This window comes from Silene latifolia, chromosome 6, assembly GCF_048544455.1.
Source record: "Silene latifolia isolate original U9 population chromosome 6, ASM4854445v1, whole genome shotgun sequence".
NCBI classification, from domain to species: domain Eukaryota; kingdom Viridiplantae; phylum Streptophyta; class Magnoliopsida; order Caryophyllales; family Caryophyllaceae; genus Silene; species Silene latifolia.
In genome coordinates, this window is record NC_133531.1 from 140,180,850 (window position 1) to 140,208,481 (window position 27,632).

The window sequence follows — 27,632 nt, forward strand, 5'->3', positions numbered from 1 at the left end:
TTTCTTGTCACGATTCTCAGGGTTGAGATCTTGACTATCTTTCTCCTTCTTGACTATCTTTCTCCTTCACCATTTTCTTTCTTTCTCTGTTTTTCTCTCTCTTTCTTGTCCAACTCTTACTCTCGCCTTAACTAGTTAGTTAGTTCACTCCTAACTAATTTATTGTTTTATTGTTTTTTTTTTCTTATGCTGTTTTAATTGTTATTGCTAAAATATAGGACTAAGGTAATTTTTGTTAGATTTGAGATTGTAAATAGTAGAGTAGCAATGCTTATAACTCCGCAGGTTTGGCGGGACTTTTTTTTTTAATCTTAAAATTGTGATAAACTAATAATAATGATTCAAATTCAATCTGGGTGGCTTGTTATTTAAATTAATTCGTTTTAATCTTAAAAGGGATATGTCTCTTTTAAGAGACTCGACTAGAGTTGGCATAAAGGGCCGCGGGCCAGTGGGCGGCACGGCCAGGCACGGCCCACGACATGGTTCGGCGAGAAAATCGAGGAAGCATGGGCACGACACGAATGGGCTTTAGACGGGCTCCGACGCGATTTTCTTCAAAAATCTGTGCCTAGGCACGGCACGGCCCAGGCACGGTGGAGCCCGGCACGCACCGGGCACGACGGGCTTGGCACGGCCCGGCACGAAGAATGGCCCGTTGATCATTATTTATTAAACAAAGTACATTAATATTTAACAAAATATATATTTAAACCATTAATCATCATTTATTAAACAAAAAGTACATTAATATTTAATAAAATATATATTTAAACCATTAATCATCATTTATTAAACAAAAAGTACTAAAAATATATCAATTATATAACGTTTTTTTTTTTAAATAAAAAAATATTAAAGACATGGGCCGGCCCACGGACAAGGCACGAAAAGCCCATGGGCCAGGCACGGTTCGAGCACGAAAATAGTCGTGCCTTGAGCGGGCCGCAGCGTAGGTTTGGATCAGTGGGCTTGGCACGACACGGCCCGAGGAGCCCAATATCCGTGCCTGGGCCGGGCCAATTTTGGGGGAAGGCACGACGGGCCGGCCCACGGACAAGGCACGAAAAGCCCATGGGCCAGGCACGGTTCGAGCACGAAAATGGCCGTGCCTTGAGCGGGCCGCAACGTAGGTTTGGATCAGTGAGCCTGGCACGACACGGCCCGAGGAGCCCAATATCCGTGCCTGGGCCGGGCCAATTTTGGGGGAAGGCACGACGGGCCGGCCCAACACGACCCATTGCCTACTCTAGACTCGACCCATACCAAGTCACTATTATTCATCAATAGCTAGACGGTAGACCTGAAAAACTCAACCCATTTAATTATACCCACTACCCATGTGGCCCACTCACCAATCTTTCCATCTTTGCCCCTCCTTTTTACTTTTTTTTCTTAAATAACCCATTTTTCACCGTATTAACTTTCGTCTGGGTCGGAGGGAGTATATATATACTATAAATAGGAATAACTAAAAAATGCCCCAACCCTATAAACCCAAAATAACCCAAGTCGATATTGTGACAGCCTAACTGACACAGTGACACTCAAACTCTATCCAATTGACCGGTTTACCAATAGTCAACAACCATGGTCCATGGTCCATGGTCCATGTATGATGTTTCAAATCACTTTTAACTTCATCTTACCCTTATTCATCATCTCCTTCCTAATCATCTCCATGACTCCATCCCTTCCGACTTCCCATTATCATTATCATGTTGTTTTACTTTCTAATTAATTGCCTTTCAAATTGGGGGATCGAAAAAGGGTTCTACACCGATTTGACTGGCTAAACATGGCACTTTTAGCTCCAGGTTTTCTACCCTTTACTTTAAAATCATGTCCTTAATTTAGTAACAATTATGATAATGATGCTGACTGAAATGAATCTTTTTGCTTCATTTTTTCTGGGGTTACAATTTATTGTTTGATGTATTTCTTTGATTTTGTGTTCAATTCAAGTGTGTTATATCTCTGATTGTTTTGTCTTGCTCATTTTACTTATTTATTTATTTTCCAGTTGAATCCTTATATGTGGGATTTTTAATTTTTAATGCAGTTGCAGTTGTTGAAGACGAAGAACATCGGGCTCAAGTTCAGCCTTCAATGTCGATTAGGTATTTATCTCTTCAATTTTTCTATAGATGTACTGTTAGTATATTAGTTTGTTTATTTTGTACATTTATCTTATGGGATTTGAGTAGATGGCAGTGGATGAAGGTTTTCCATTTTGTTTGTTACAAGTATAGGCTCGACTAGGAGGCGTCAGTTGTTAACAATGGCCTAATTTTGTGAATTGACATGGTAGGAATGTTAGAATATTTTTTAGGGTACTTAATTCTCTTGTCTCATAGAATTGCACGGTAAATATCTTTCTGGTGTAGATGGATGTAGCCATTGGCTCATTCCTGTATTTTAGGATGATAAGAAATTCCTTTCTCTCTGTTCCAGATTTTGTACTGGACTCCAAAGAAGTGCATTGCTAAGATTAAGCACTTCAAAATTAAACTATATCCAGCTTGAATGTAGACTCATTTATCACCCTTATGCAACCATTGTGTATAATAAATAAATACAATGACTATTGAAAGTGAAATTATGTTTTCTGTTCAATTGATTAGTTAAATTATGTTTTCTGTTCAATTGATTCACGTGCATTGAACTCGAGTATCACAAATAACAGTATACAACAACAACAACATCAGAGTCTTAATCCCAATATGATATGGGGTCGGCTAACATGAATCATCCTTTAGAACCATCCATGGGTGAACGTGCACCTCAAAATGCGAAAAAAATAGAAAAGGGAAAAATGAAAAACAAAAGGGAGAGCGAAACATAATACAATGTCAAGGTAAACTTATAGTTTTAAAATCAAGTTCGGATTTCTTTTATAAAAACTTAAAATTTAAATCACAAATAACAGTATCTTTTAAGATAATTGTTTTGCGTATAATGGTCTTGTAATATTATGCAGCTCATTGATAGTAATTAAATGAGGTGTAGAAGGTATTTCTTATGCGTCATACAATGGGAGAACATATCCTTTGTTTCACCTTTGTGTTCCATCTTGTGTCTCATCCCCTTCGTCTTAAAATAACTCATGCATTCATTTATTGTGGTTTGCATAATAATTTCTATAATTAATGTTTATGTGTCAGCAAAAAGTAATGAGACACAAGATGGTGTATGGAAATGAATCACAGACTTCCTATGTGACTATCTCTGCAACAATCAGTCTCACAGCAAAATTACTGGTACAAAATATTTTTCAAACTCAAACTCAAATAAAGCTGTTGGAAGATTGTACTACTTTGGAATTTCTTTAGTTCAATTGAGTCATTTGTCATTAATTAAGTTCAGTGCAATACAACTCAAGTATTGACAATAATTTTCATGTGATAGACAAGTTTTAGAGTTCGATTAGGTTGGTTCGACTTATCCAAATTTATTCCAATATATCATTAAAAGATTAAGCAAAGAAACCTTACAGGTTGCAGGTTTACAAGCATTGGAAGTACCTCACTTTGTTTGTTTTGTTGTAATGGTTTTAATTTATTTACATGGGTATATATATGGATGGCATTGTTAGGCGGTCGGAGGTCTGAAAAGGTTTGGCAAGGCACGATATCCGGAGCAATGAAAACCAATTTCTGAGGTATTGCACTTGAGTTTTTATTATTTTCAGCTTGTTTTAACTCGATTTCTAAGTGAAGCATGGTTGCCTTTTTTAGTTAGTCTGATGGTGTTTCAAATTCTGTCATTTTTAATAATCACCCCATCTAATTGTTTCAGCTGTGTTATGACGTGCAGTTTCTGTCCTTTTTAGTACTTCTACTGGTCTTGTTATATTTGCAGGGTTTAGTTTGGTCTTTTCAATGGGTTTAATTTTGTTGAGCGTGCTTCTTTTTTGTTAGAAAATTGATAACTAGATTTCTACAAAGCGCCTACTTTTAATCGCCCCGCTAATTAGATTCTTTTGAGGTAACACCTCCCCTCTATTTAGACTATCGAATTATCGATTGAAGAAGTTATGTCATTCTGAATGAACCTTGTGATTGATTGTTGTAGGACTGTAGTATATAATGCCAATTGAAGTCGTCTCAACTAAAGGATTATTACTATTGACAATGAGAGATTTATAATCTACATGGGAGATGACCTTGATGAACATAAATTTTACTTCGTTCTTTTTAATGTTTGCCAACTTGTTTCTTATACTCTACTGCAGAAATGCAAATTGTCAATGACTACTGATGCGTAGAAGTAGACGACAGAGTAAAGAGTTTGGGTGAATGAAATGCATAACTTTCGTTAATGACCAGAAAACAAGTTCTACAAATATTACAAAAACTAATCTAATCTAATGCAATTAGATGTTAGCCGTGTTACAAGCATGATATTAAGCCGTAAACTTCCATAGATGAATATCTACAATGAATACTATGCTTGTTCCGCAAATTCTAAATATATGCCGGGCCATGTGTATTTCCGTTCATATATTTCCGATTTACTTAGGCTTAGCATTTCGACGACTTAGGGGCACCGCGCCCGCCGGTAGGGTGCGGACGCGCGGTGCAACAACTAGTCTTATTAAAAAGTTGAACTTGATATAATTTTCCCATTAGTCATATATGGACAATGTTAATGGGATGGACGTAATTTAGATGATGTTAGATTGCTTATATCACATTTTCCTGTTCTAGGCGTCTGCTGGAATCATTTTCTTCTCCGTGCTTGGTTTGCTGATTTTGACGTTACCGTTAATGATGGCAAGTCAATTATGAAGCCAATATAGTTCAATTTTCATTCATTACTGTACTAATGCTAATTTGTAAGCTGTCATTATTCTAGGCTTATAATGATTGCTATATATGCTTTCTCCTTTGTGTTTTCTTTGGCGTGGTAGTAGATTTTACCTAAGTAGGCAATGCTTTAATTTTAGTTGTAAGTGGATTATTTCAGTTTTCTATACAATTGTTCTTGTCCTTATGTTTCCTTTGAGGGCCTAGTATTCTCTGGCAACCTGATCATGGATCTTTCAGGGTGAATTGCGCTCTATTTCATAACTAGGATGAAGCTAATTCGAGTTTGCCTATTGCAGCTTTTAGCATGTCGTTTATTCATGTTTGCTTTGAAATAGCTGTCTCCACCCTTGAGTTAGCTAGATGTTCGGTTGATGTTGTAGGGTGTAGATGACAACTGGTATGTTATTCAAGCTTTCGTGAAGCATGATCTTGTTTTAGAACAGATGAAAAATCGAGTATTTTTTCGAGATACAGAGCGAGGGATGAGGAAATCCAAGTTTTTTGGCTAGATTTGAAAATGGATATGGGGATAGTTTAGTGAAACTGAAAAGTAGCTAGCTGAGTTAACTTATCTAATACCTAGATATCGGCCTTGTATTACAGAATTCGCCCAATCCCAATGATCTCGAATCAACCTACACCATGATTCTCTGTCTTAATGAGTACTTTAAACTACAGTTTTGCCTCCTTTAATTTGTTCATAGTAAGGTGGTTGAGCCCTATACTTTGTAAGTTAAATGCTAAGATTTTTTAAGCTTTATTTACATCAATCACACTTATAAATTTTATTTTATTTGATATGGGCTTGTTGTTTGTGATTATGCGCTGATTTAGATTGAATTTGTTGTTGTATTATAAAATTTGATCGGTCATCAAGAATTTCTAAGCATTGAAGAGTGTAAAGTGTGGATGTAGGAAGTGAAGATATGAGATTTGAATTTTGCCTCGAATTATTTGTGAAAGTGCAGGTTTTCGCTTAGGACTTTAAGAGTGGTAGAAGATTGAATTCTGGTCTGAAATGGAACGTAATTGTTGGTAATTATAATGTGTTAATTGATAGAAGTTGTAGTTTCCTAAAGTGGTGGCTTGGTTGTTATTCAGGTCAAAGACGTTGTAGAGCTTGCCGAAGTGCATGGGTCAGTGGCTGGGGTTTACCGAGTTAACCAAATGACAGGACAAGTTTCGGACCTGGAATGGATTGGGTCCGCCTTATTATTAGATGCTGCCAAAGTGCTAAGTGTGGGGGAGCCCCTTCAAGAAGTTTGTGAGAGCAGCAGTGCTAATCGTATTAGTCGATGCGTAAATATATTGGAAGGTTCCACTTGAAAATGAGAGACAAAACACAGGTAATTAAGAAATACTCCCTCCTATTCATTTTAACTCTCCCCTTTCAAAAGGGCACGCAAATTAAGGGTAAGATTATTTTTTGTGTAAAGTATTGTGGTGGTGTAAGGTAATTGGAGAGAGGGAAGATATTATTGTGGGGTAAGATGATTAAAATAAGTATTGTTAAGGGGTAAGGTGATTAAAATAAGATAAAGTATGAGTATTGTGGGGTATTGTTGTGGGGTAAGGTGATTAAAATAAGTATAAAAATTTACTAAATAAGGAAAGAGGGGAGACTTATATGAATAGATGAAAAAGGAAAGGGGGAGAGTTAAAATGAATAGGAGGGAGTAGCTTTTGTAGGAATCCCTATGAAGTATGAACCTAGAACTTATCTATTTTATCTATCAGCAAGTCTTGCTGATGGCAGACATATTTGGTCTTCAGCTGAAGACGGGCAAAATGTCACCCATTTAAGATGAAAATGTAACCATTTTAAGGTAAATAATTTTTAAAGCTATAATAGTTTGTCATTAAAATGGTAACATTTTGTAGTTAAAATGGCGACATTTGGCCCGTCTTCAGCTGAAGACCAAATATGGCTGCCATCAATGAGAATTTGTGTTTATCTATTTAGTAGTAGTATTTACGTACACAATTGGATTTTAATCGGCGAGCAATTTAAGATTGGCAAAAGGAGTTTAGTGTAGTATATATCACATAATTCCTTTGTATTAAAAATATTGAATTCTACCCCCTTCGTCTCAGTAGATTCTTTACACATTTATTTATTTGTGAGGAGTATTTTAATAAAACGGATAGAATCTGCTGAGATAGAGGTAGTACGGTATTGTATGTCCTTGATTCTGTTTTTGTTTAAGATAAAATTATTTTTGTCAAATATTGATTTCTTTTAGGAAGACCTATATACAAGTGTAGATCAATTTGAGGGTATTTAGGATTCTTGAATAACAAGAACTCTCGTGAATTGTTTGTAGGAGAGTGTATAAAAATATACCTAAATCTCGGCCACGAAATATAAAAAAACCACCACCAGTATTGCACTTATATTTGCAAATGTCTTCAGATGGCAATGCAATTCAAGGTGACCAAGAAGCCGCTAGGGTAAACTACTTCCGACGCGATTACCCGTCATCTATTGATGTAACTGCAACACTATTGGACACAAACAACGATATCAATGGCAGCGGAACACGGGGAATGAACAAAGGCAAGTCTAATAATGGTGCAACCACAACATACCCAGTAAGGCAGAGGAGCGACAACTTCTCTTATAAAGATTGTGTCTTTTGGGTAATTTGGTGTCTTGGAATGGTCGGCGGTGGCTGGCTCTTTGTTTGGGGTATGTCAGTCCATGTCCCCTTCACGTTTAAGGTTGTCTCCTTGGAAGTGGATTCTATGACAATCTCTAACAATACAAGTTGGGATATTCAAAAATACATGTCCGCAAATCTCAAGCTAACACTTGGGTTGACGAACACGAATCAAGAATTATTAATTGAGCCTCTGGTAGTGTCGATTATGTATGATGACGAGTTCCTTTCCTCGAGAAAAATTGATCGTGTTTATACATCTTCTCAAAAGCACAAGAGCATAGAGTTGGATATGGGTATTACGGCTTCCCAGCAGCTCAGTGGCGTAATGGTTGATTCAATTGCTGCAGATTTGGCTAATAACCAATCTTTGGTATTTAAAATACTCATTCAGGGTCGATATTCTATTCTAAACTGTGGGTCGAAAAATAGGGTGGAGTATGATGTGGCAAGCAGTTGCGACGGAGTTAAGGTCAAGTTCTTGTTAGTTGAATCTAACTTAACAACAAGTGGAAGCATGGTTAATGGTCCGTGCTTATGTAAACATATTAATGTCGCCTAATTACAATGTAGACGACTTGAAGTCTGGTGATTAGTTGACTGAACGAATCCATTCCTGCTACATACTTCGTATGCTTCTTCTTCAACTTGATAGCGATGTTACACGGATAATACTAGAGAACCATCTAGGAAAGATTCCTAAGAGTAATCACATATTTCCTTTTTGTATTATTAAAGATTAATTAATGACTTCTAATCTTACTGTATGTGTCATTCACAATCTAATCCAACTTCCCTCTGCTTGTGATGCTATAACCTTTTTAAGACATACTATTATGATTAACGCCACTTAATTGACTCGACTCTATCTATGATGCTATAACCTTTTTAAGACATACTAGTACAGAGACATACTTTGATGCTATAACCTTTTTAAGACATACTAGTACAGAGACATACTTTGGCTAACACCACTTAATTGACTCGACTCTATTTCACACTATTATGATTTATTATGCTTAACTGACTAGACGAGATTAAATTCTGCCTATAACTTAACTTTATCTGAAAAGGGAGGGGGGATCACAGAATGACAAGCCCAAGACCACAGCTAGCAAGTTTCGGCTCCCTCAACGGTGTAATTTCATACCATATTCTGAGTACAGCATATAAATTCACAAGTCCGGCATCATGTAGTCTATCGGTCAAATACTAGCATCTGCTTGTAATTACCATATTCCGAGTCTTTGTTAGATTAAGAGCACCTCAATATGGTAATCTCTTATGAACCAAAAAAAAAAAAAGAATTATGGAAAATTCTCTTATGGTAATCTATAATATTAACAAAGAAATATGGAAACAATGAATTATGGAAAATTCTAGAGAACCATCTAAAGAAAGTTTCCTAAAGAGTAATCACATAATGCCTTTGTATTAAAGAAAGATTTCTTTTAGGAGGAGGACTGTATATATATATATATATATATATATATATATATATATATATATATATATATATATATATATATATATATATATATATATATATATATAAGCGTAGATTACTTATTCAATTTGAGGGTATTTAGGAATCTTGAATAACACAAGACGTCTTGTTAGCTGTTTGCACGAGTATTTCACTTATTTGCAGAATGTCGTCAGAAACACAGAGAGCATCATCAGATGGTAATGCAATTCAAGGAGACCACGAAGCCGCTGTAATGGACAACAACTACCCATCTAGTAATGCAACCCTAATATGGGACCAATTAATAAGGGACTACGAGAGAGACGCCACCATATTTGCGGTAATTCTGTTTATTGCAATATTTGCCGCCGTCCTTATTAATCGCCTTAATTTTAGAGCCAATGAACCAGTCTATGTGCCTCCCTTGACGTTTAAGGTTGTTTCGTTAGAAGTTGCTTCGATGACAATCTCGAATAATCCAAGTTACGTGTCGGCAGATCTCAACCTAACACTTAGCCTGACGAACAAGGAGGATCAACAACTATTAATTGAACCACTGGTGGTCTCGATTATGTATGACGACGAGTTCCTTTCTTCGAAAAAAATAGATCCTCTTTATTTATCTGGGCAAAAACATAACCATAAGAGCATAGAGTTGGATATGGGTATTACGGCATCCCAACTCAATGTCGTGACGGTTGATTCAATTTCTACAGATTTGGCGATGAATCATTCTTTGGTATTCAAAATATTGATTCATGGTCGATATTCTATTTTAATAAGTGGGGACATAGACGACCAATACATCTATGGGGTCGCAATCACTTGCGACGGAGTTAAGGTCAACTTCTTGTCAGTTAAATCTAATTTAACAGCTGGAAGCTTGATTAATGGCCCCTGCTCATGTAAACATATTAATGTCGTCTAATTTCATGTTTGCTTTCGTTATTGTTGCTCTTATACTCTTATTATTATATACTATCTCTTATACAAGTTGGTTTTTGTTGATTTCTCTTATTTACGTTCTTCAACTGAAGCATTGAGCTCCCATTAACTGTTGCTGGTTGTTTGGATGCTCAAATACCAGAATTGAAGCATTGAGCTCCCATTATTTAAATTTATTACCACTTATATCGGATTATTTTTGCTCATCCCTCGCTAATTAATTGTGAGGATTCATCTTGCATTTCACTTGGTATATCTCTGACTTTTCTCTGCTTTATTCGTAAGATTCAGCTTTTCTATCTACATCGCTAGTCTACTCAGTTGTTATAGCTGGGAGCGATCCTAGATTCTTCTGCGTAATTTATATTCCAAAACCCCACAATTCACACTTATTAAGCTCAACATTTAATTTGCTTGAGAAAGAAGTAGCTTTTACATTCTTATTGATAGTCTCTTTTATGTACACTTTCACTTAAACTCACAAACTGTTCAAATATGCTGGCTGAATTCGAGCGAGCTTTATTTTCTTTCAAATTCAAGATGATGTTTCTTCGCTGCATATATTAGAAACAATTACATGAAAACATAAGATAACAAAAGTGTGCGAATTATCAAACATACACGCACTCTCACCATCCTGAAGTCCTGAACTTGACTGGTCAGCTTATTTGTGATCAACATATACGGACTAGACTGTTAATTCTCTTCATTCTACTTGCGTTAGGAAACCGGAATGTAAAAACTGAGAAGAATGCGTGTGTGTAATTACCCAGCCATATTGTTTGGAACTTTAAAAATGAACCAAACTCTATACATGAAATAACCTGTGTGGCATTCCCGGAATCAGATTTTCCCACTTTCAATTTTGATATATTCACACGGATACATTAAAACAAATGGAGGCCCGGTGCACCGAGAAAAAATGAGGCCCTAAATATGAATGCATAAGGGTACTATACTTCGAGTTTTGTATTGAATTTAATCAATAAGGCTTATCAATTCGGTGTTCAAAACCGGAGGCCCGGTTCCTCACCCGTGGCTGCACGGGGTGTTAGACATCCCTGCTCAACAAAAACAACTTTAAACGTTTCTTAAACCCAAAAAAAAAGTTAAAAGTGATAAAATATCAATTTTCTTCTTAAATCTAAAATAATGTGAGCAATTTTTTTTGTAATAGAGCTAAGTGGTAGCTAGTTATCACTGGATAATATTAAATGTTCACACTTGAAATAAGTTTAGACGGGGGAGGAGATAATAAAAATTAAAATAAATTGAGTATTTGATATGGTGAAATATCAAAAGGCATCTCAAATTTGTGTAGCAGGATCTATATGAAAATAAAGGAGGAAATTGGAAAGATAAAGGTTTTAGGAAAACCTTAAAAAATATGTGAAGAAAAAATGTAAGAGAAGAGGAAAATGGAGCAAAAATTACTAGCCAATGGATCAAACCCATGACTTTCAAGATGAAAAAGTCCTTCTTTACCACTACACTACGACGCTTCTAATACTACTTTGTTATCACAAATTACTAGGAAATGGCTGATAGAATGATATCCCACAAAATGATGTTAAGTGCATGCGTTAGGATACAATGCTCGTTGATACTTACTAGGGGTGTTAACGAGCCGAGCTAAGTCCGAGCTTGGTCTTGCTCGGCTTGTGCTCATAAAGTAAAACTCGAGTTCGAGCCGATCTCAAGTTTACCCGAGCTTGAAAAAATTGTGCTCATTATCAAGCTTGCGAGCTTTAATGCGAGCTCGAGCCTAACTCGAGCTCAACTCGAGCCTATATATAATTGTTGAATTATCGTTTTATCTCTCTCGATTTAATAACAAGACTCGAAAGTTTTATATACAAATATTGGAAAATCAACAAGACATTTTTGATATGTGTGATATAAATATATAATCATGACAAAATATTTTTATAAAATATGAGTAATATCTCATCTAATTACACAAGTTCGAGCCGCTCACGAGTTTTTCGAGCCGAGCCAACGTTTGCTCGGCTTGACTCGTTAAGCTCTCGAGCCGAGCCCGAGTCTGAGCCGAGCTCACACGAGCCAAGCTTTGACCGAGCCGAGCTCGATTTGCTCGCGAGATGAGACAGCCTTAATACTTACAAGAGTGTTTCTTTCATAATTCATTAACAAACTAGCTATTAGAGTATATATTGTAGGTTTATAACTTTGTTTGGTGTCCGGCCCACCCTAGGATTCACTCTATTTATCGTTAAATTTTATTTAATAAAACTATATTAGACTTCGGTAACTCGGATGGAAAAGACGGGCTAAAAAGAGAATTTGTCGTTTGTATCGATATCGGATAGTGCAACTTCCACTAAACCGATTTGAGCTCGAGCTCGGATGGGTTTGGACCGATTTTGAATCGAGTTTGACCGAGCTAATTCCGAAGACTCTACGAATCGACTCAGATAATTTAACGCCCTACAAGTAACTACGAACCCGACCAAACCGCAACTTTTTAGGTCCGGTTTTTCCGGGTTTCGGCCGGACCGTTCCACTTTTTGAACACCCCTAAAACTCTACTAGGAACGACTATTGAATTAAGGGCGGATTCATCTTCCTTTTTGCCTGCAACGTTTCCTCTGGTCCTCCTTTAATCCTTCCTATTCGCGTCGTCACCGGCAGTCCGACAACGCTGTCGACCACTGCCTCCTCACCTCCCACTAGTCGGCTTTTCTGGATTCCTCTACTATCTTCAGATTCTCCATCAAAGTCATCCGTGTTTCAGTTATTTTTTCTGTATGTTTTTATCCTTTTCTCCAATTTCAATTTTGTTAATTTCTTTCCATTTCTTAGTTATTTAATCTGATTACTGTTAAAAAAAACTTGTTGCTTACTTAATAAATTACTGAAATTCCCAATTACAATTACTCAAGTCTCAAACCCTAATTCAACATTCTTTTTTTAATTTTATGATTTTCTGATTTGGTTTTGTTGATTTTTAACTTAAAGTTGTATTGTGTAGCTAAATAGCTAATGTCAGTATTGGATTGATGATTTTTTTTTCCCAATAATAAATAAATAATGAGAAGAATTTAATTTAATTGATGATTATTATTGAATGTCAAGCAATCTATTTATATACAAGTACAACGAGATGAATTAGTATATCGCTAGTGTTAGGAATTTTGTGCCTCAAATTTGTGTCGAAGATGCATAGAACAAAGTTTCCACTGCGGGTCGCGTATGTGGCTGTTTCATTCATGAAGGTGAGCATGTTTACTGGTCACGGGGATGATATGTTTTGTGGTTGACTTTGTTTAGGAAAGACTAGTTTCCTTCGTTGTTTTGCGGTCGTATTTTGTATTAAATCTAATTTCCTATTAATCTTATTCCTTTTATTAGCCTGGATATTTTATATTGGGTGGTATAAAATATATAAAGACCTAAGCTTTATTTTAGGTTAATTAAGAGAGAGATTTGTGAGCACAATGATGAGGGTCTATTTGTGAGTTTCCTTTTGGGGAAGAAAACTCAGTTTGTTCCGGGCTCTTATTATTGTTGGTTGTTCGTCTGTCTTTGAGGATCGGAGGAGTTTGTTCAAATATTGGTTGACCTCAAGATTATTGTCCTTTGTCTTATTGGGGTAGTTTCTCTTTTGTTCCTTTGAGACTACTATATTTGTTGGTAGAATAGGGTCTACTGTTGTACTATTTTCTCCACTATTGTGAAATTTGATCTCCTCGCAGGGTGGACTTAGCTAGTTAACTGGTAAACCACGTAAATCTGTGTGTCAACTTTATTTACATTCGTTATTTATTGTTCTTATCGCCTTATCAATTAACTGTTTGGGTAACGGGACTCCTCCGTTACAACAGCTAGACTCCTGATCGTATCAAAATAAGCTATCCTAAGCTAACTCGAAAACAATGCAATTGTAGTGCTATTAGAAAACCAAGAGCACAACACTTCGAGCAGGCGAGGACAAGTACTTTGAGTAGGACTAGGATGTAGTCTTTAACACCCGAAAACAACGTAATTAAAATTAAATGGTGACCTGTTGCTGGTGGTTTGGATGCTCAAATACCAGAAATGAAGCATTGAGCTTCCGTTTATTTAATTATCATTGGTTTCGATTATCTTTGATGACACTCGTTAATTTATTGTGAGGATTGATCTTGCATTTGAAGTTTGTTCAGTATTATCAAGTATTTTCACTTATGTTGCTTGTATATACACTTGCATCTCTAACGTGTAACATGATCGTAATTTTTTTCCATGAAGTGTCACCCACTCCTCAAATCCTGCGTCCCGCCAGTGTGTCTAATAATATTAGAGTCTAGCATTTGCACTCCACAAAATTCTGCATATGATCTTATAGTCATATTCATATTAAATTACTAATAGGGGTTGTATGAGCCGGCAAAAGGTACAACACAAAACTGGATTTGTGAATGATTTTCGAGCGATGTTAAATAGTCCAGTTTTTTCTAACTTTGTACTTTGTACGAGTTAATAGGAGAATTAGCCTAACATTTATGAAGTACTCACAATTTAAAATGATAATTTACAACTCACTTTTCTGTGCTTTCCTACTTCCAGTTTGAAACATGGAAATTGTTCCTGTAAGGATGAGAAAGCAAGTCGATTGGTTGTTAGTCATAATTGGAACATGTTTACTTTGTAGGATAGTTTCTTGATGACGATGATGATGATGATGATCTAGGATGTTTTACAAATTCTTATTTAATTAATTAATTAATACCATTATTATATGAGTTCTTGATTTACACTGAAATTTTGGAAGGATGTGTAATCGTACAAATTGATGTGTGAATATATTGGACGGCCATCTATTTTATCTATTTTACATACTATGTTTAGGATTCTTCTGGGCAAGCAGTTTTGACCTCTAAGGAGTGTAGTATATCACGTAATTTCTTTGTACAAAGTTTTAAAGATTGAATTCTACCTTTATTGTATGTCCTTTAGCTATTTTTCTTTTTCTTTTTCTTTTTTGTTCAAAGTTAATATATTTTCGTCAATACTGATTTCTTTTAGGAAGACTATATAAGTATAGATGCAATTTGAGGGTATTTAGGATTCTTGAATAACAAGAAGTCTGTGTGAATTGTTTGCAGGACTACATATATTCATATCTCTATCAGGAATATCAAAAAGCTACATACTTATATTTGCACAATGTCGTCAGAGACACATACTGCATCATCAGATGGCAATGCAATTCAAGGAGGCGACCACGAAGCCGCTGTGGGTTACCCGGTAAACTGGAACTGGTTTTTCCAAAGTGATCTCTCGTCTTCTAGTGATGCAACCACAAAACTATTGGACAGGGACTACCCATCTAACAATGCAACTGTAACAACAAACAACGATATCGCCTGCAACGAGTCTAGCAACAGAACCAAGGGAATGAAGAACAGCAAGTCTAATAATGCTGTAACCACTTTGGACCGATTAAGAAGGAACAACTGCTTTAGTGAAGATGTCGTATTATTTCTACTTCTCTTGCTTGTTTTTAGCATCTGTCTGGGCATCAGTATTTACTTTTCCATTGAGACAGCCTATGTGCCCCCCTTGACGTTTAAGGTTGTCTCGTTAGAAGTGGCTTCGATGACAATCTCTAACAATCCAAGTTCAGATATTCAGAAATACATGTCGGCAGATGTCAACCTAACACTTGGCTTGACGGAGAAGGATCAAGAAGTATTAATATTAATTCAACCTCTCCTAGTCTCGATTATGTATGACGATGAGTTCCTTTCGTCGACAAAAATTGATCCTCAAGACCATAAGAGCATAGAGTTGGATATGAGTATTATGGCTTCCCATCTCAGTGTCGAGACTGTTGATTCAATTGTTACAAATTTGGCTGTCAATCATTCTTTGGTATTTAAAATACACATTAAAGGTGGATATTGTATTTTGAAAAGTGAAGGGAGACTTCGGTGCGACTATGGTGTGGCAATCACTTGTGACGGAGTTAAGGTCAACTTCTTACTTGAATCTAACTCAACTCGTGGAAGCTTGATCAATGGTCCGTGTTCATGTAAAAGTATTGTCGACTAATTTTATGCTATTTGTTATTGTTGGGTTATACTCTTACGAGCTCTATGAATATACTACCTTGGTTTATTCGTAACCTTTTTGTTAATAGCTAGTCTTACGGGTTAACAAGTGTTATCAAATATTTCTCTCTCGCCAAAATGAATGATTACCTGTTATCAAATATTTTTTCACTAAGCTTGCTTGTATATACAATGATGATCGCAATTTTTTTAACAAGTGTCGCCCGCTCCTCAAATTCCACGTCCTGTCACCGTTTGAATGAATTAATATTTAGAGTCCGGCCAGCATTTGCATTCTACCAAATTCAGCATATAACTTAACTTTATGTGAAAGGGGGAGGAGGGGGAGAGATAACAGAATGACAAGAGCCAGCGAAGTCCAAGACCACAGCAAGCAAGTTTCGGCTCCCTCAACGGTGTAATTACATACCATATTCTGAGTATATCATATAAATTCATGTAGTCTATCTGTCAAATACTAGCATATGCTTGTTGTTAGATTTTACTAGATCCCGTGCAATATATGCACGGTATTTATAAAATTTTATTTTTTAGTGTACTCCGTATTATTTATAGATTTTAAATTGATAATTCACTTATTTTTATGTTTCTCATCACTTTATTTTAAATTGTGGGATAATATATTCTAAAAATACTACACTTTATTTTAGGAAATATTATTTAGGCGGGAAAAATAAAAGTTTCGCCTATTCATTTAGTAAATAGGGGATTAGAGGAGAATATTTCATAACCAATTATATTATTGATCGTGTCTTACATGAAATATGGTGAGCTATTTATAATAGCTCACATCTTTATTAAACCCTAACTCTAATATGGCCAACCCTAATAGTAGCCGAGCCTATTATAGGCCAAATATCCTAATACTCTCCCGCAATCGTAAAAGCAGTACATAACAATGAATTATGGAAAATTCTAGAGAACCATCTAAAGAAAGTTTCCTAAAGAGTAATCACATAATGTCCTTGTATTAAAGAAAGATTTCTTTTAGGAGGAGGACTATATATATATATATGTATATATAAGTGTAGATTACTTATTCAATTTGAGGGTATTTAGGATTCTTGAATAACACAAGACGTCTTGTTAGCAGTTTGCACGAGTATTTCACTTATTTGCAGAATGTCGTCAGAAACACAGAGAGCATCATCAGATGGTAATGCAGTTCAAGGAGACCACGAAGCCGCTGTAATGGACAACAACTACCCATCTAGTAATGCAACCCTAATATGGGACCAATTTATAAGGGATCTCGACAGAGAAGCCACCATAATTTGGGTAATTCTGATTATTGCAATATTTGCCACCGCCCTTATTATTCACCTTATTTTTAGAGCCAATGAACCAGTCTATGTGCCCCCCTTGACGTTTAAGGTTGTCTCGTTACAAGTTGCTTCGATGACAATCTCGAATAATCCGAGTTACGTGTCGGCAGATCTCAACCTAACACTTAGCCTGACGAACAAGGAGGATCAACAACTATTAATTGAACCACTGGTGGTCTCGATTATGTATGACGACGAGTTCCTTTCTTCGAAAAAAATAGATCCTCTTTATTTATCTGGGCAAAACCATAACCATAAGAGCATAGAGTTGGATATGGGCATTACGGCATCCCAACTCAATATCGCGACAGTTGATTCAATTTCTACAGATTTGGCGATGAATCATTCTTTGGTATTCAAAATATTGATTCGGGGTCGATATTCTATTTTAATAAGTGGGGACATAGACCACCAATACATCTATGGGGTCGCAATCACTTGCGACGGAGTTAAGGTCAACTTGTTGTCAGTTGAATCTAATTTAACAGCTGGAAGCTTGATTAATGGCCCCTGCTCATGTAAACATATTAATGTCGTCTAATTTCATGTTTGCTTTCGTTATTGTTGCTCTTATACTCTTATTATTATATTATACAAGTTGGTTTTTGTTGATTTCTCGTATTTGCGTTCTTCAACTGAAGCATTGAGTTCCCATTAACTGTTGCTGGTTGTTTGGATGCTCAAATACCAGAATTGAAGCATTGAGCTCCCATTAATTTAATTATTATCATTGATATCGGATTATTTTTGCTCATCACTCGCTAATTAATTTTGAGGATTCATCTTGCATTTCACTTGGTATATCTCTGACTTTTCTCTGCTTTATTCGTAAGATTCAGCTTTTCTATCTACATCGCTCCTCAGTTGTTATAACTAGATCCTAGATTCTTCTGCGTAATTTATATTCCAAAACCCCACAATTCACACTTATTAAGCTCAACATTTAATTTGCTTGAGAAATACTGTAGTAGCTTTTACATTCTTATTGATAGTCTCTTTTATGTACACTTTCACTTAAACACACAAACTGTTCAAATATGCTGGCTGAATTCGAGCGAGCTTTATTTTCTTTCAAATTCAAGCTGATGTTTCTTCGCTGCATATATTAGAAACCATTACATGAAAACATAAGCTAACAAAAGTGTGCGAATTATCAAACATACACGCACTCTCACCATCTAGATTCCAGAAGTCCTGAACTTGACTGGTCAGCATATTTGTGATCAACATATACGGACTAGACTGTTAATTCTCTTCATTCTACTTGCGTTAGGAAGCCGGAATGTAAAAACTGAGAAGAATGCGTGTGTGCAATTACCCTATACATGAAATAACCTCTGTGGCATTCCCGGAATTAGATTTTCACACGGATACATTAACACCTTGTGGATGGTGATGTTGACGATACAAATGGTGACATGGTGTGCTCATAGCAGGGGCGTTTCTAGGACTTTAGTGATGGGGGTTCGAGTTTTGACATAATTTTTTCCACGGGTCGCCATTAAAATTTCACACTCAACATTCAACAAAAACAACTTTAAACGTTTATTAAACCCAAAAAAAAAAGTTAAAACTGATAAAATATCAATTTTACTTCTTAAATCCAAAATAATGTGAGCAATTTTTTTTTGTAATAGAGCTGGGTGGTAGCTAGTTATCACTGGATAATATTAAATGTTCACACTTGAAATAAGTTTAGATGGGGGAGGAGATAATGAAAATTAAAATGAATTGAGTATTTTATATGGTGAAATATCAAAAGACATCTCAAATTTGTGTAGCAGGATGATCTATATGAAAATAAAGGAGAAAATTGGAAAGATAAAGGTTTTAGGAAAACCTTAAAAAATATGTGAAGAAAAATGTAAGAAGCAAGTCGATGGTGTAGGCAGGATTTTGCTTTCATAATTCTTAAAATTGTCAGAAAAATTTAGTTCTTCTACACCATTGGAGATGTCCAACTAAATTATTGCCTTTAAGCAACAAGAAGCCTCATTAAGCTGTAGTTCTTAAATGGTCCCACAATATCATATCAACCAATGACAAATTAGTTTATTTTCATAATTATAATTTTATTAAAATTTAATTAGGTTTGATTTTTTTCATAAACTAGCTAAACCATTGGAATGAATTTGTCAAGCTACAAAATTATTGCTTAAAATGTGATGTGGATTTGTCAAGCTACAAGGTAATTGCTTACCATTGTACTTGCTCTAAGAGAAGAGGAAAATGGGACAAAAATTACTAGACAATAGATCAAACCCATAACCTCCAAGACGAAAACCTCCTTCTTCACCACTATACCACTAATGCTACTTTGTTATCACAAATTGTACATATTCTTTCCAATGGGGATTCAATTGAACCCCATGAAACGTCAATGGCTGATAGAGTGACATCCCACAAAATGATGTTAAGTACATGAGTTAGGAATTTAGGATACAATGCTCGTTGATATTACAAGAGTGTATCCTTCATAATTCATTAACAATTTGTTACTTAGATAGTATCCCGCGCTTTGCGCGACCTGTTTGAAAATTTTATTATTATAATTGAAGAAAAAAATAATATACTTCATATATGACATTTAATATCTTTACTTATAAATAAAAATAAATAAACTTTCTCAACTCTTATTTTCTTAAATTTTACTTCAATGTTTTAAAATAAAATACATACAGTTTTAATTATAACTAATAAGTGATAGTTATCTATTCATGATAAACCTTATTATATAAATAAGGTTGTGACTTATCAAATATCATATTAATTAAAATAAATGTATTCGAATAATGCAACAATCAACATTAAGTTCTTAAGTTAGATCATTTCACGATACGTTATGTTCTAAATCAATTAATATTTGATCAAAACGATGTGAATATAATTTGATGCATTTTTCAATTTTTAATTATAACGTGTGAAGTTTATGAATCAAACATATAAGGTCAAAGCTGAACTTATTTGAATGTTTTGGTTGTGCATGTCTTGCATATGCTATGTGTCAAACTACATATTTATAAGAAATTTGCTCCTTTTGTTTTTTGAAATAACTATATACATCCTCCATTCAACTCCACTCCACTCTACCATATTTCTTTTTTCATCCATTCAACTCCACTCTACCACTTTCCTAAAAAATAATGTAAAATGATCATTTGTCTTATTGAAAACCTCATATTTACAACTTTTGCCACTCTTACCCCATTATAAATTAACATCAAACTCCACCCTAATTAAAATAAGAGAACTGATAAATATCTCATTGGGTTGTATTTAAGGAACTAAAAAAAGAAATAAACACTTAATACATATATTATTTGCATTGATTCATGTATAATTATTCCCTAATTTCTAAATTAATACCAAATTTGAAAGTATATTAAGGCCCTATTTGGTAAACAGCGGATTAATTTCAGCATAAGCAGATTGCAAAAGCAGATTATAAATGGCAGATTTTATCAGAAGGTTTGACTAGCATATTATAATTAGCAGAATTAATTTAAGTGTTTGGTAATTGACAGATTACGATTAGTAGATTGTAAGTTTTATTTGTAAAATGGAGAAAATTTTCCTATTTTACAATATGCTAACCAATATGCTAGGGTAAACAGCATATTGTAAAACAGCATATTGACCCCAAATATGCTGTTTCAATATGTTGTTTACCAAACACTAAAATTAGCATATTGATTGGTCAAACATGCTAAAATCCTTGAATATGCTAAAAATTGGCCAATATGCCGTTTACCAAACAACGCCTAAATGTTTAAATACGACTCATTGGGTTGTATTTATCATTTCCCTTAAAATAAAACAACTTTCACACAAGCATTTGTACTTTTATTACTTGTTTATTGTTACCTTAATATTTGTGCATCTATCTATCTATATATATATATATAAAAGAGAGTTTTTTCGAGCAATTCTAGAGCGTCCACATCATCAAAAATCAATTTAGGAAAGTATAATTTTTTATGTAAAAAATAAAGTGGAAAATCTTTTAATTATTATAATATGTATATTTCCTAAATTATATTCAAGTGATATTTCCAATTTTTATATCAAACATTTACATTTCATTTGGCAACAAAATATCGTTAAAAAAATTATGAAAATAATATAATTAGCTTTGTGGTAAAAAAATGCTATCATTAGAGTATAAATTTCATATTATTTGCACATATTAAAGATGATGTACTTCTTAATACGTAAAATTGTGTACTTTTTAGTATGTTTTGTCCCACATTGGAAAATAAATAGGTGTGGTAAATATACTACATATAAATAGTAGAATTGTCCCACATCGAAAGATTAGTATAAGTTGATGTGATCCTATGATTATAAATAGGAGGCATATTTGGAACTTATGTATCCACCCAAATTTTGTTGAGTCTTATAAATATTGTTTTAAAGAGCTCTTAAGATTTTCTATCATTATCTACGATATGATATAAAAAAATAAAGTGGAAATCATTGGGAACTGCCTGAGAAAGAGTTAAGAACATGAACAAGAAAATCAAAAAATACAAAACTAAAGGTTTTACTAATGGTAGTCTTCTGACACAGTACAAAACTAAAGATTTTACTATTGGTTGTCTTCTGAATGCAGTAATAGAGCGTTAATGAGTCGTTAAATGTACGATGTAGAGATCCCTATCTAATGATCGAGACTAAGTGGTTTTACCTTCAAAGAAAAATAATATGTATACAATAGTGGTTTTTTTTAAGAAGAGACATGTATTTCTTGGTATGTTATATCTTTCAAATTGAAAAATAATGTAGGCATGATGAACATACTACGTCTAAATAATTAAATTATGTATCTTACATTGAAATAATAGTATACGGTAGGGTGTTCTATAAATATAAATAGGAGGCATACTTGAAACTTAGGTATTAAGATATAAAAGATATGTACTTTTTAGTATGTTATATGTCCCACATTGAAAAATAATGTAGCTGTGGTGAATATATTATGTATAAATAATAGAACTGTCCCATATATATACATTTTCTGTATTATATTAAAGTGATGTTTATATTTTTGATATAAAAACTTTATATTTCATTTGAAAAAAAAGTATCGTATGAAAATTATATAATTAGATTGTGACAAAAAAAATGCTATCATTAGAGTGTAGATTGTATTGTATTGTATTGTATTTTCTCATTATTAAATCGGGTTGATGTCAAAGTAGGTGAAAAAAAAAATGGTGTATTTCATAGTATGTTATATGTCTACATTGAAAAATAATATAGATGTGATAAATATACTACATATAAAAAATAGAATTTTCCCACGTCGAAATATAGTGTAAGGTGGGTGATTCTATGATTATAAATATGAGGCATCCTTGGAACTTAGGCATCAATCCAAAATCTTTTGAGTCTCTTAAGTATTGTCTTGGAGAGCTCTTAAAAGTTTATATCATTATATTTTCTACCTATAGATTTTATATGTCCCATATTGAAAAATAATGTAGGTGTGGTAAATATACTACGTTTAAATAATATAATTAGAATCGTGTTAAAAAATATTCTATCATTAGAGTATAGGTTCCTATCATTTCCACATATTTTAATTATGATAAAAAAAAAATAGAAAACAAAAGTCCATGGTAGCATGTATAATCTATCAAAGTTCAAGGTTACCATGAGAAATTTCCAATATTATAATGATATAGTTAATTAAATTTTCATTTAAAAGAGAGAGATATCCGTACCAATAAAACAATAAAGGGGGTATTATTTTTTAATTGTTATTTTATTTCCACGCTATCAAACTTAACGTCCATTTAACAGCCTTTACATTAGGGGGTACCATGGGCAAAAAAATAGAACCTCAAGGGTACCATAGGCAGATTCTTAAAACTAGGGGTAACATGGAAAATCTGACAAAATTAAGGGTACCACGAGAAATTTCCGTATCTCAATTATGTTAAATTTTTTTTGAAGAAAAACAACGTACAAATATTAATGGAGAGTACTTGATCATATTATTAAATTTAAATATAACTATTAGATATAATGAATAACAATTGTCTGTATTCGGTATTCGGGATCTGGTTGGATGTCGAACTAAGTGCAAAAAAGATGGTGTAATTCTGAGTATGTTATTTGTCCACAATGAAAAACAATGCAGGTTTAATGAATATATACTACGTATAAATAGTAGAATTGTCCCACATCAGAAAAAAATCCAAGTTTGGTGAATATTTACTTATAAATAGTAGAATTGTCCCACATCGAAAGATTAGTATAAGGTGGGGTGATTATATGAAATCTTTTATTTTTTTTTAAAGAGATATTTTAATAATATGTAAACAAATCATTAGACATAGAATGTAAACATTAAACCATTATAAAGTTTTTTTTTTTGCATTATAAATAAGTTAATTACCCCGTTGCAACGCACGAGCATTCAAACTAGTTTTGCATTATGGCAGAGTGAAGTTGAATGGAGAAAGTATAAATAGGGTTAATTGATAAACAGTACCAATATAATGACCCTTTTTCATAATCAGTATCAACATAATCAATAATTAGAAATCAATATCAAAATATTAACTTTTTTCTACGATAGGTATCAAGTCCCCTTAAAACTCCATCTATCTTAACCTACTCGAAAACGTCCAAAAAGTCATCATTCAAGTACAAATCTCCACTCGTTATCACATTATTTAAAACCTCTTAAGTCTCAAATGTATTTTCATTAAGTTTTCATAATTTTTTCAAATATCTCACTCGTTATCACATTATCACTTGTCCAATATATTTTTTTCATTATCACATCATAAAAACTTATCTCTTAGTAGTTATCTTTAAGTTTTGTTTTTAATAAATACAATGACTCTTCCAAATATATTTTTTTGATGGATTTAATGATCTAAGTATTATAACTTTCTCAAAATATATTTATGTAACGTATTGTGAGACACTCACTTTAATCATCTATACATATCAAAATATTTCAATAAATATAATGGAAAGTATACTCATTTAAAGCATTTTTCGCAATAAAGGTAATGATTTACATTTTAGAATTTTTATCAATTTTTTTTTATATATGATGTGAACATTATATGCGCACATTTAGTCCCCTAATTGAGTCTATTTTGCATGCTTTTATAACATTTCATGACCATTTTATCCGTCAAATCCTTCCTATTTGCTTTCCTAGTGCATTTCATATGTTTTGTAGGAAAGAAGATAATTAGGCGGAATTTCCCGTCTTTCGTGCATATTTGGAAGCTTATTGACGATATTTGATGGACTAGTATGAAGAGGAGGCGAGAACTAAAGACTAATCCTACAAGAATAAGAAGAAAGTGAAGAGAAGGATTCTGAAACAGAATCCGAGCGGCCAAAGAGACAAGACGCCCGTCCAAGAAGCATAATCCGAGCGTCCAAGCCTCGAAGACGCTCGGATTCCTCTGCTACAATCCGAGCGGATTTGCCTGAAGACGCTCGTCCACCCCTGCAAGAATCCGAGCGGATTCCCCTCCTGGACGAACGGATCGCGGCGTCTTCAGCTGAGATGCTCATCTCTCTGAAAAGACTAGCAATTCCCTGCTTAGAACTCAAAAATGTAATTACTAATTTAGCCTTAGTTAACCTAATGAAGCTCTACTATATATACCCCACTTGTAAATAATCAAGGTATCAAGATTAGAGTAGAGAGCCTCCACATTAGAAATTCCTCTTAGATTAGATTAGGAATAGATTAGAATAGATTACTCTTTAATCTTTCCACAAAATTCACATTAATCTCTCTTTAATTATTGTTCAAGTTTGTTACTTTTGGGTAATTGAAGATTATTGGGTTATTATTGGAGGATTGACAACCATTCATCAATCAATCAAGTTTGTTCTATTATTCTTTGAATTATTATTTTGGAATCTCCATAGGTATAATTCTCTTAATCCTTGTTTTAATTATTGTTAATCTTTCTTACTTGTTCATCATGTTTTACCTTGTTAATATGATTGACAACCTTGTTAGCATGTTAAACTTAATAATGACTGAGTAGTCTCTTAGCTAGGATTAGTGGGTAATTAGGGAAATCAACATGGGGATTGATTCATGCTTAATCTAATGTGTTTTCATAACAAATTGCTTGCTTGTTGTGATGTCAACATTGTGCACATGTTATGTTTGATGAAATGCTAAGCCTATGAATCCTTGCATTTTTACCATCTCTTATCTACTCAACTTGACTTGTAAGATATAAACCAACTCGAGTCTTGTTAGACCATGCATAGAAGTTGAATAGGAGGAAAGTAAGTCGACTTGTAGGTGTTGCACAATCTAATCGATTCGGCTCCGGGACCCAACTCTTCCTATGAACCGTAAGACATAAACCAACTCGGTTCCTCCACAACATTAATTGCTTGCAACTTTGTAAACATGTTTGTATGATCAACTCTCATGAATTTCCTATGACCCCATGATATCCTAGTGCTTTTAGTCATTTTTTTACATTTCTTAGTTCATTGTTTGCTTTACTTTATTGCTTGCATTAGTCTAGAACACAACTATAAACCCAAATCAATTGTGACACTAGCATAAATTGAGATAGATAGACTTAGAACCCAAAGCACACCGTCCCATGGATCGACCTCGACTTACCGCTAACTAGTTGTTTGTTGAGTATTATAAATGTGTTTGATTAGATGTGTGACGACCAACTCTTGTCCATCAAAATGGCGTCGTTGCCGGGGACGGTGCTATGTGATTAAGTTCTTACTTGTTTGTCTATTTTGATTTTGCTTTCACCTTGAGGGACTTGTTCCTCAAGGATTGTTCTTACCGTTTTTGTGTAGTTTCCTTGCTTGTAGTTGTTTCCTTGTCTTAGCTATGATGGCTCAAGACTTGACTTATGGAGTATATGTTGGATCTTTTGAGTATGACTACAATGGGTATGGGGAGTTTGAGGAGCAGGTCAACACAAACCTACCTTACTATTCATACAATGAAAATCCTAACTACTACCCCAACTTTTCCCACCAAAATTCCCACATCCAATATCCACAACAACCACCCACCCAAAACCCCTTTTACAACCAATTCCAAATGCCACAATATGAGCACTTTCACACCCACCCACAACTAGAAGATGAGCCTATTCAAAATGTGATTCTCCAAATGATGGGAGATCAACAAAACTTCTTCAAACAAATGCTAGAAGAGAGCCAAAAAAGGAACAATGTTCTTCAAGACATTGTTACCCAAGGTGAGGAGTTGGAGATTCAAATTGCCCAAATGAAGGAAGCTCAAATAACTACCCCTCACCATTCCTTAGATTATGAATGCGAGTTTGAAGGAGTTACCTTTGATGACAAGTGGGAAGAGCCAATCTCTTTGAGCTCTTGTGAGTATGAAAGTGTGGTATTTGATGAAGAAGATATGAGGTTGAGTAAGCCAAATACTCTTAACCTTTTTGAGTATGAGAGTGTGTCCTTTGATGTGAACATTGAGATGTTGGAAGAAGAATTAATGAAGAAAAATGAAGCCCCCATTTATGATTCATATGAAGATAGCAACAATGATGATGAGCCTAAGGGATGGACTTGTAACATCACCTTACTTGAGGAGCCTATCCTTGAGGCATTTGAGATATCCTATCATGAAGATGAATGTCTTTTCCCTACTTCCCATGAAGACTACTTGACACCTACCATGGAGCCAATGATTGTTGAAGAGGATATGGTGGACCTCCTTCAAAAGGTCAAAGCATCATACAAAAGCTACTTGGTGGAAAAGCTCAAAGAGAAACTTGCACGTGAAGCTACTTGTGGAAATTTGGCACCCACAATGACAACTTCTAAGGAACTCGATCATCAAAGCCATGAGAATTCTCCTTACACTCTTGAATGATTGAATAATCAAAATGCTATCATCATCACCAAAATTGAAGAAGAAGTTGGTGAGTGGAAGTCTACGGATGAAAATGAACCGTACTTCATACCTAGTGTTGACGAGAATCATGGGCTTATTGGTTTGAAGCATTGGGAAAGCTCTAGTGCCGAGGACAAGGCGAAAGAAAGAACTTATGGCAAGCTTCCTTGGCCTAATTTCGCATTTAAATGGAGCAACCCATACTTATGCTTGTTTGGAGCTTGTTCACAAGCTTTTGATCTTCTATTGAGAGCCTTGAGCTCTATGGACAAGAATTTCTACAATTTGAACTAGTTTGGTGGAGTCCTATCTCAAACCACCATTTGTAAGATATTTCTTGAAATCCTACTTTGTATAATATCGTACATACTTGCATTTTTATTTAATTTCTTGCATGAGAGTAGTGAGAGAGAGTTTTCTTACATTTTTATTGAGCAAAATTTCA

At 34.5% G+C, this 27,632-nt stretch overlaps 1 protein-coding gene and 1 long non-coding RNA gene across 3 annotated transcripts; both read left to right on the forward strand.

Annotated features, from left to right (window-relative positions):
- Window positions 1-1,607: 1,607 nt before the first annotated feature.
- LOC141587416 (uncharacterized) lies at window positions 1,608-8,282 on the forward strand. Of its 2 annotated transcripts, XR_012519771.1 has the most exons (6): window positions 1,608-1,817; window positions 2,063-2,120; window positions 3,165-3,260; window positions 3,596-3,661; window positions 5,913-6,157; window positions 7,225-8,282. It is a non-coding gene; the product is annotated as an uncharacterized LOC141587416 (long non-coding RNA). The 2 variants fall into 2 exon arrangements; XR_012519770.1 differs by lacking the exon at window positions 3,165-3,260.
- A 4,114-nt stretch (window positions 8,283-12,396) lies between these two features.
- On the forward strand, window positions 12,397-16,079 carry LOC141587417 (uncharacterized). Its single transcript, XM_074408901.1, has 2 exons — window positions 12,397-12,650; window positions 14,993-16,079. Exon 2 carries the CDS (start codon window positions 15,054-15,056, stop codon window positions 15,939-15,941), a length of 888 nt encoding a protein of 295 aa, XP_074265002.1. The 5' UTR covers window positions 12,397-12,650; window positions 14,993-15,053; the 3' UTR covers window positions 15,942-16,079.
- The last annotated feature ends 11,553 nt before the right edge of the window (window positions 16,080-27,632 follow it).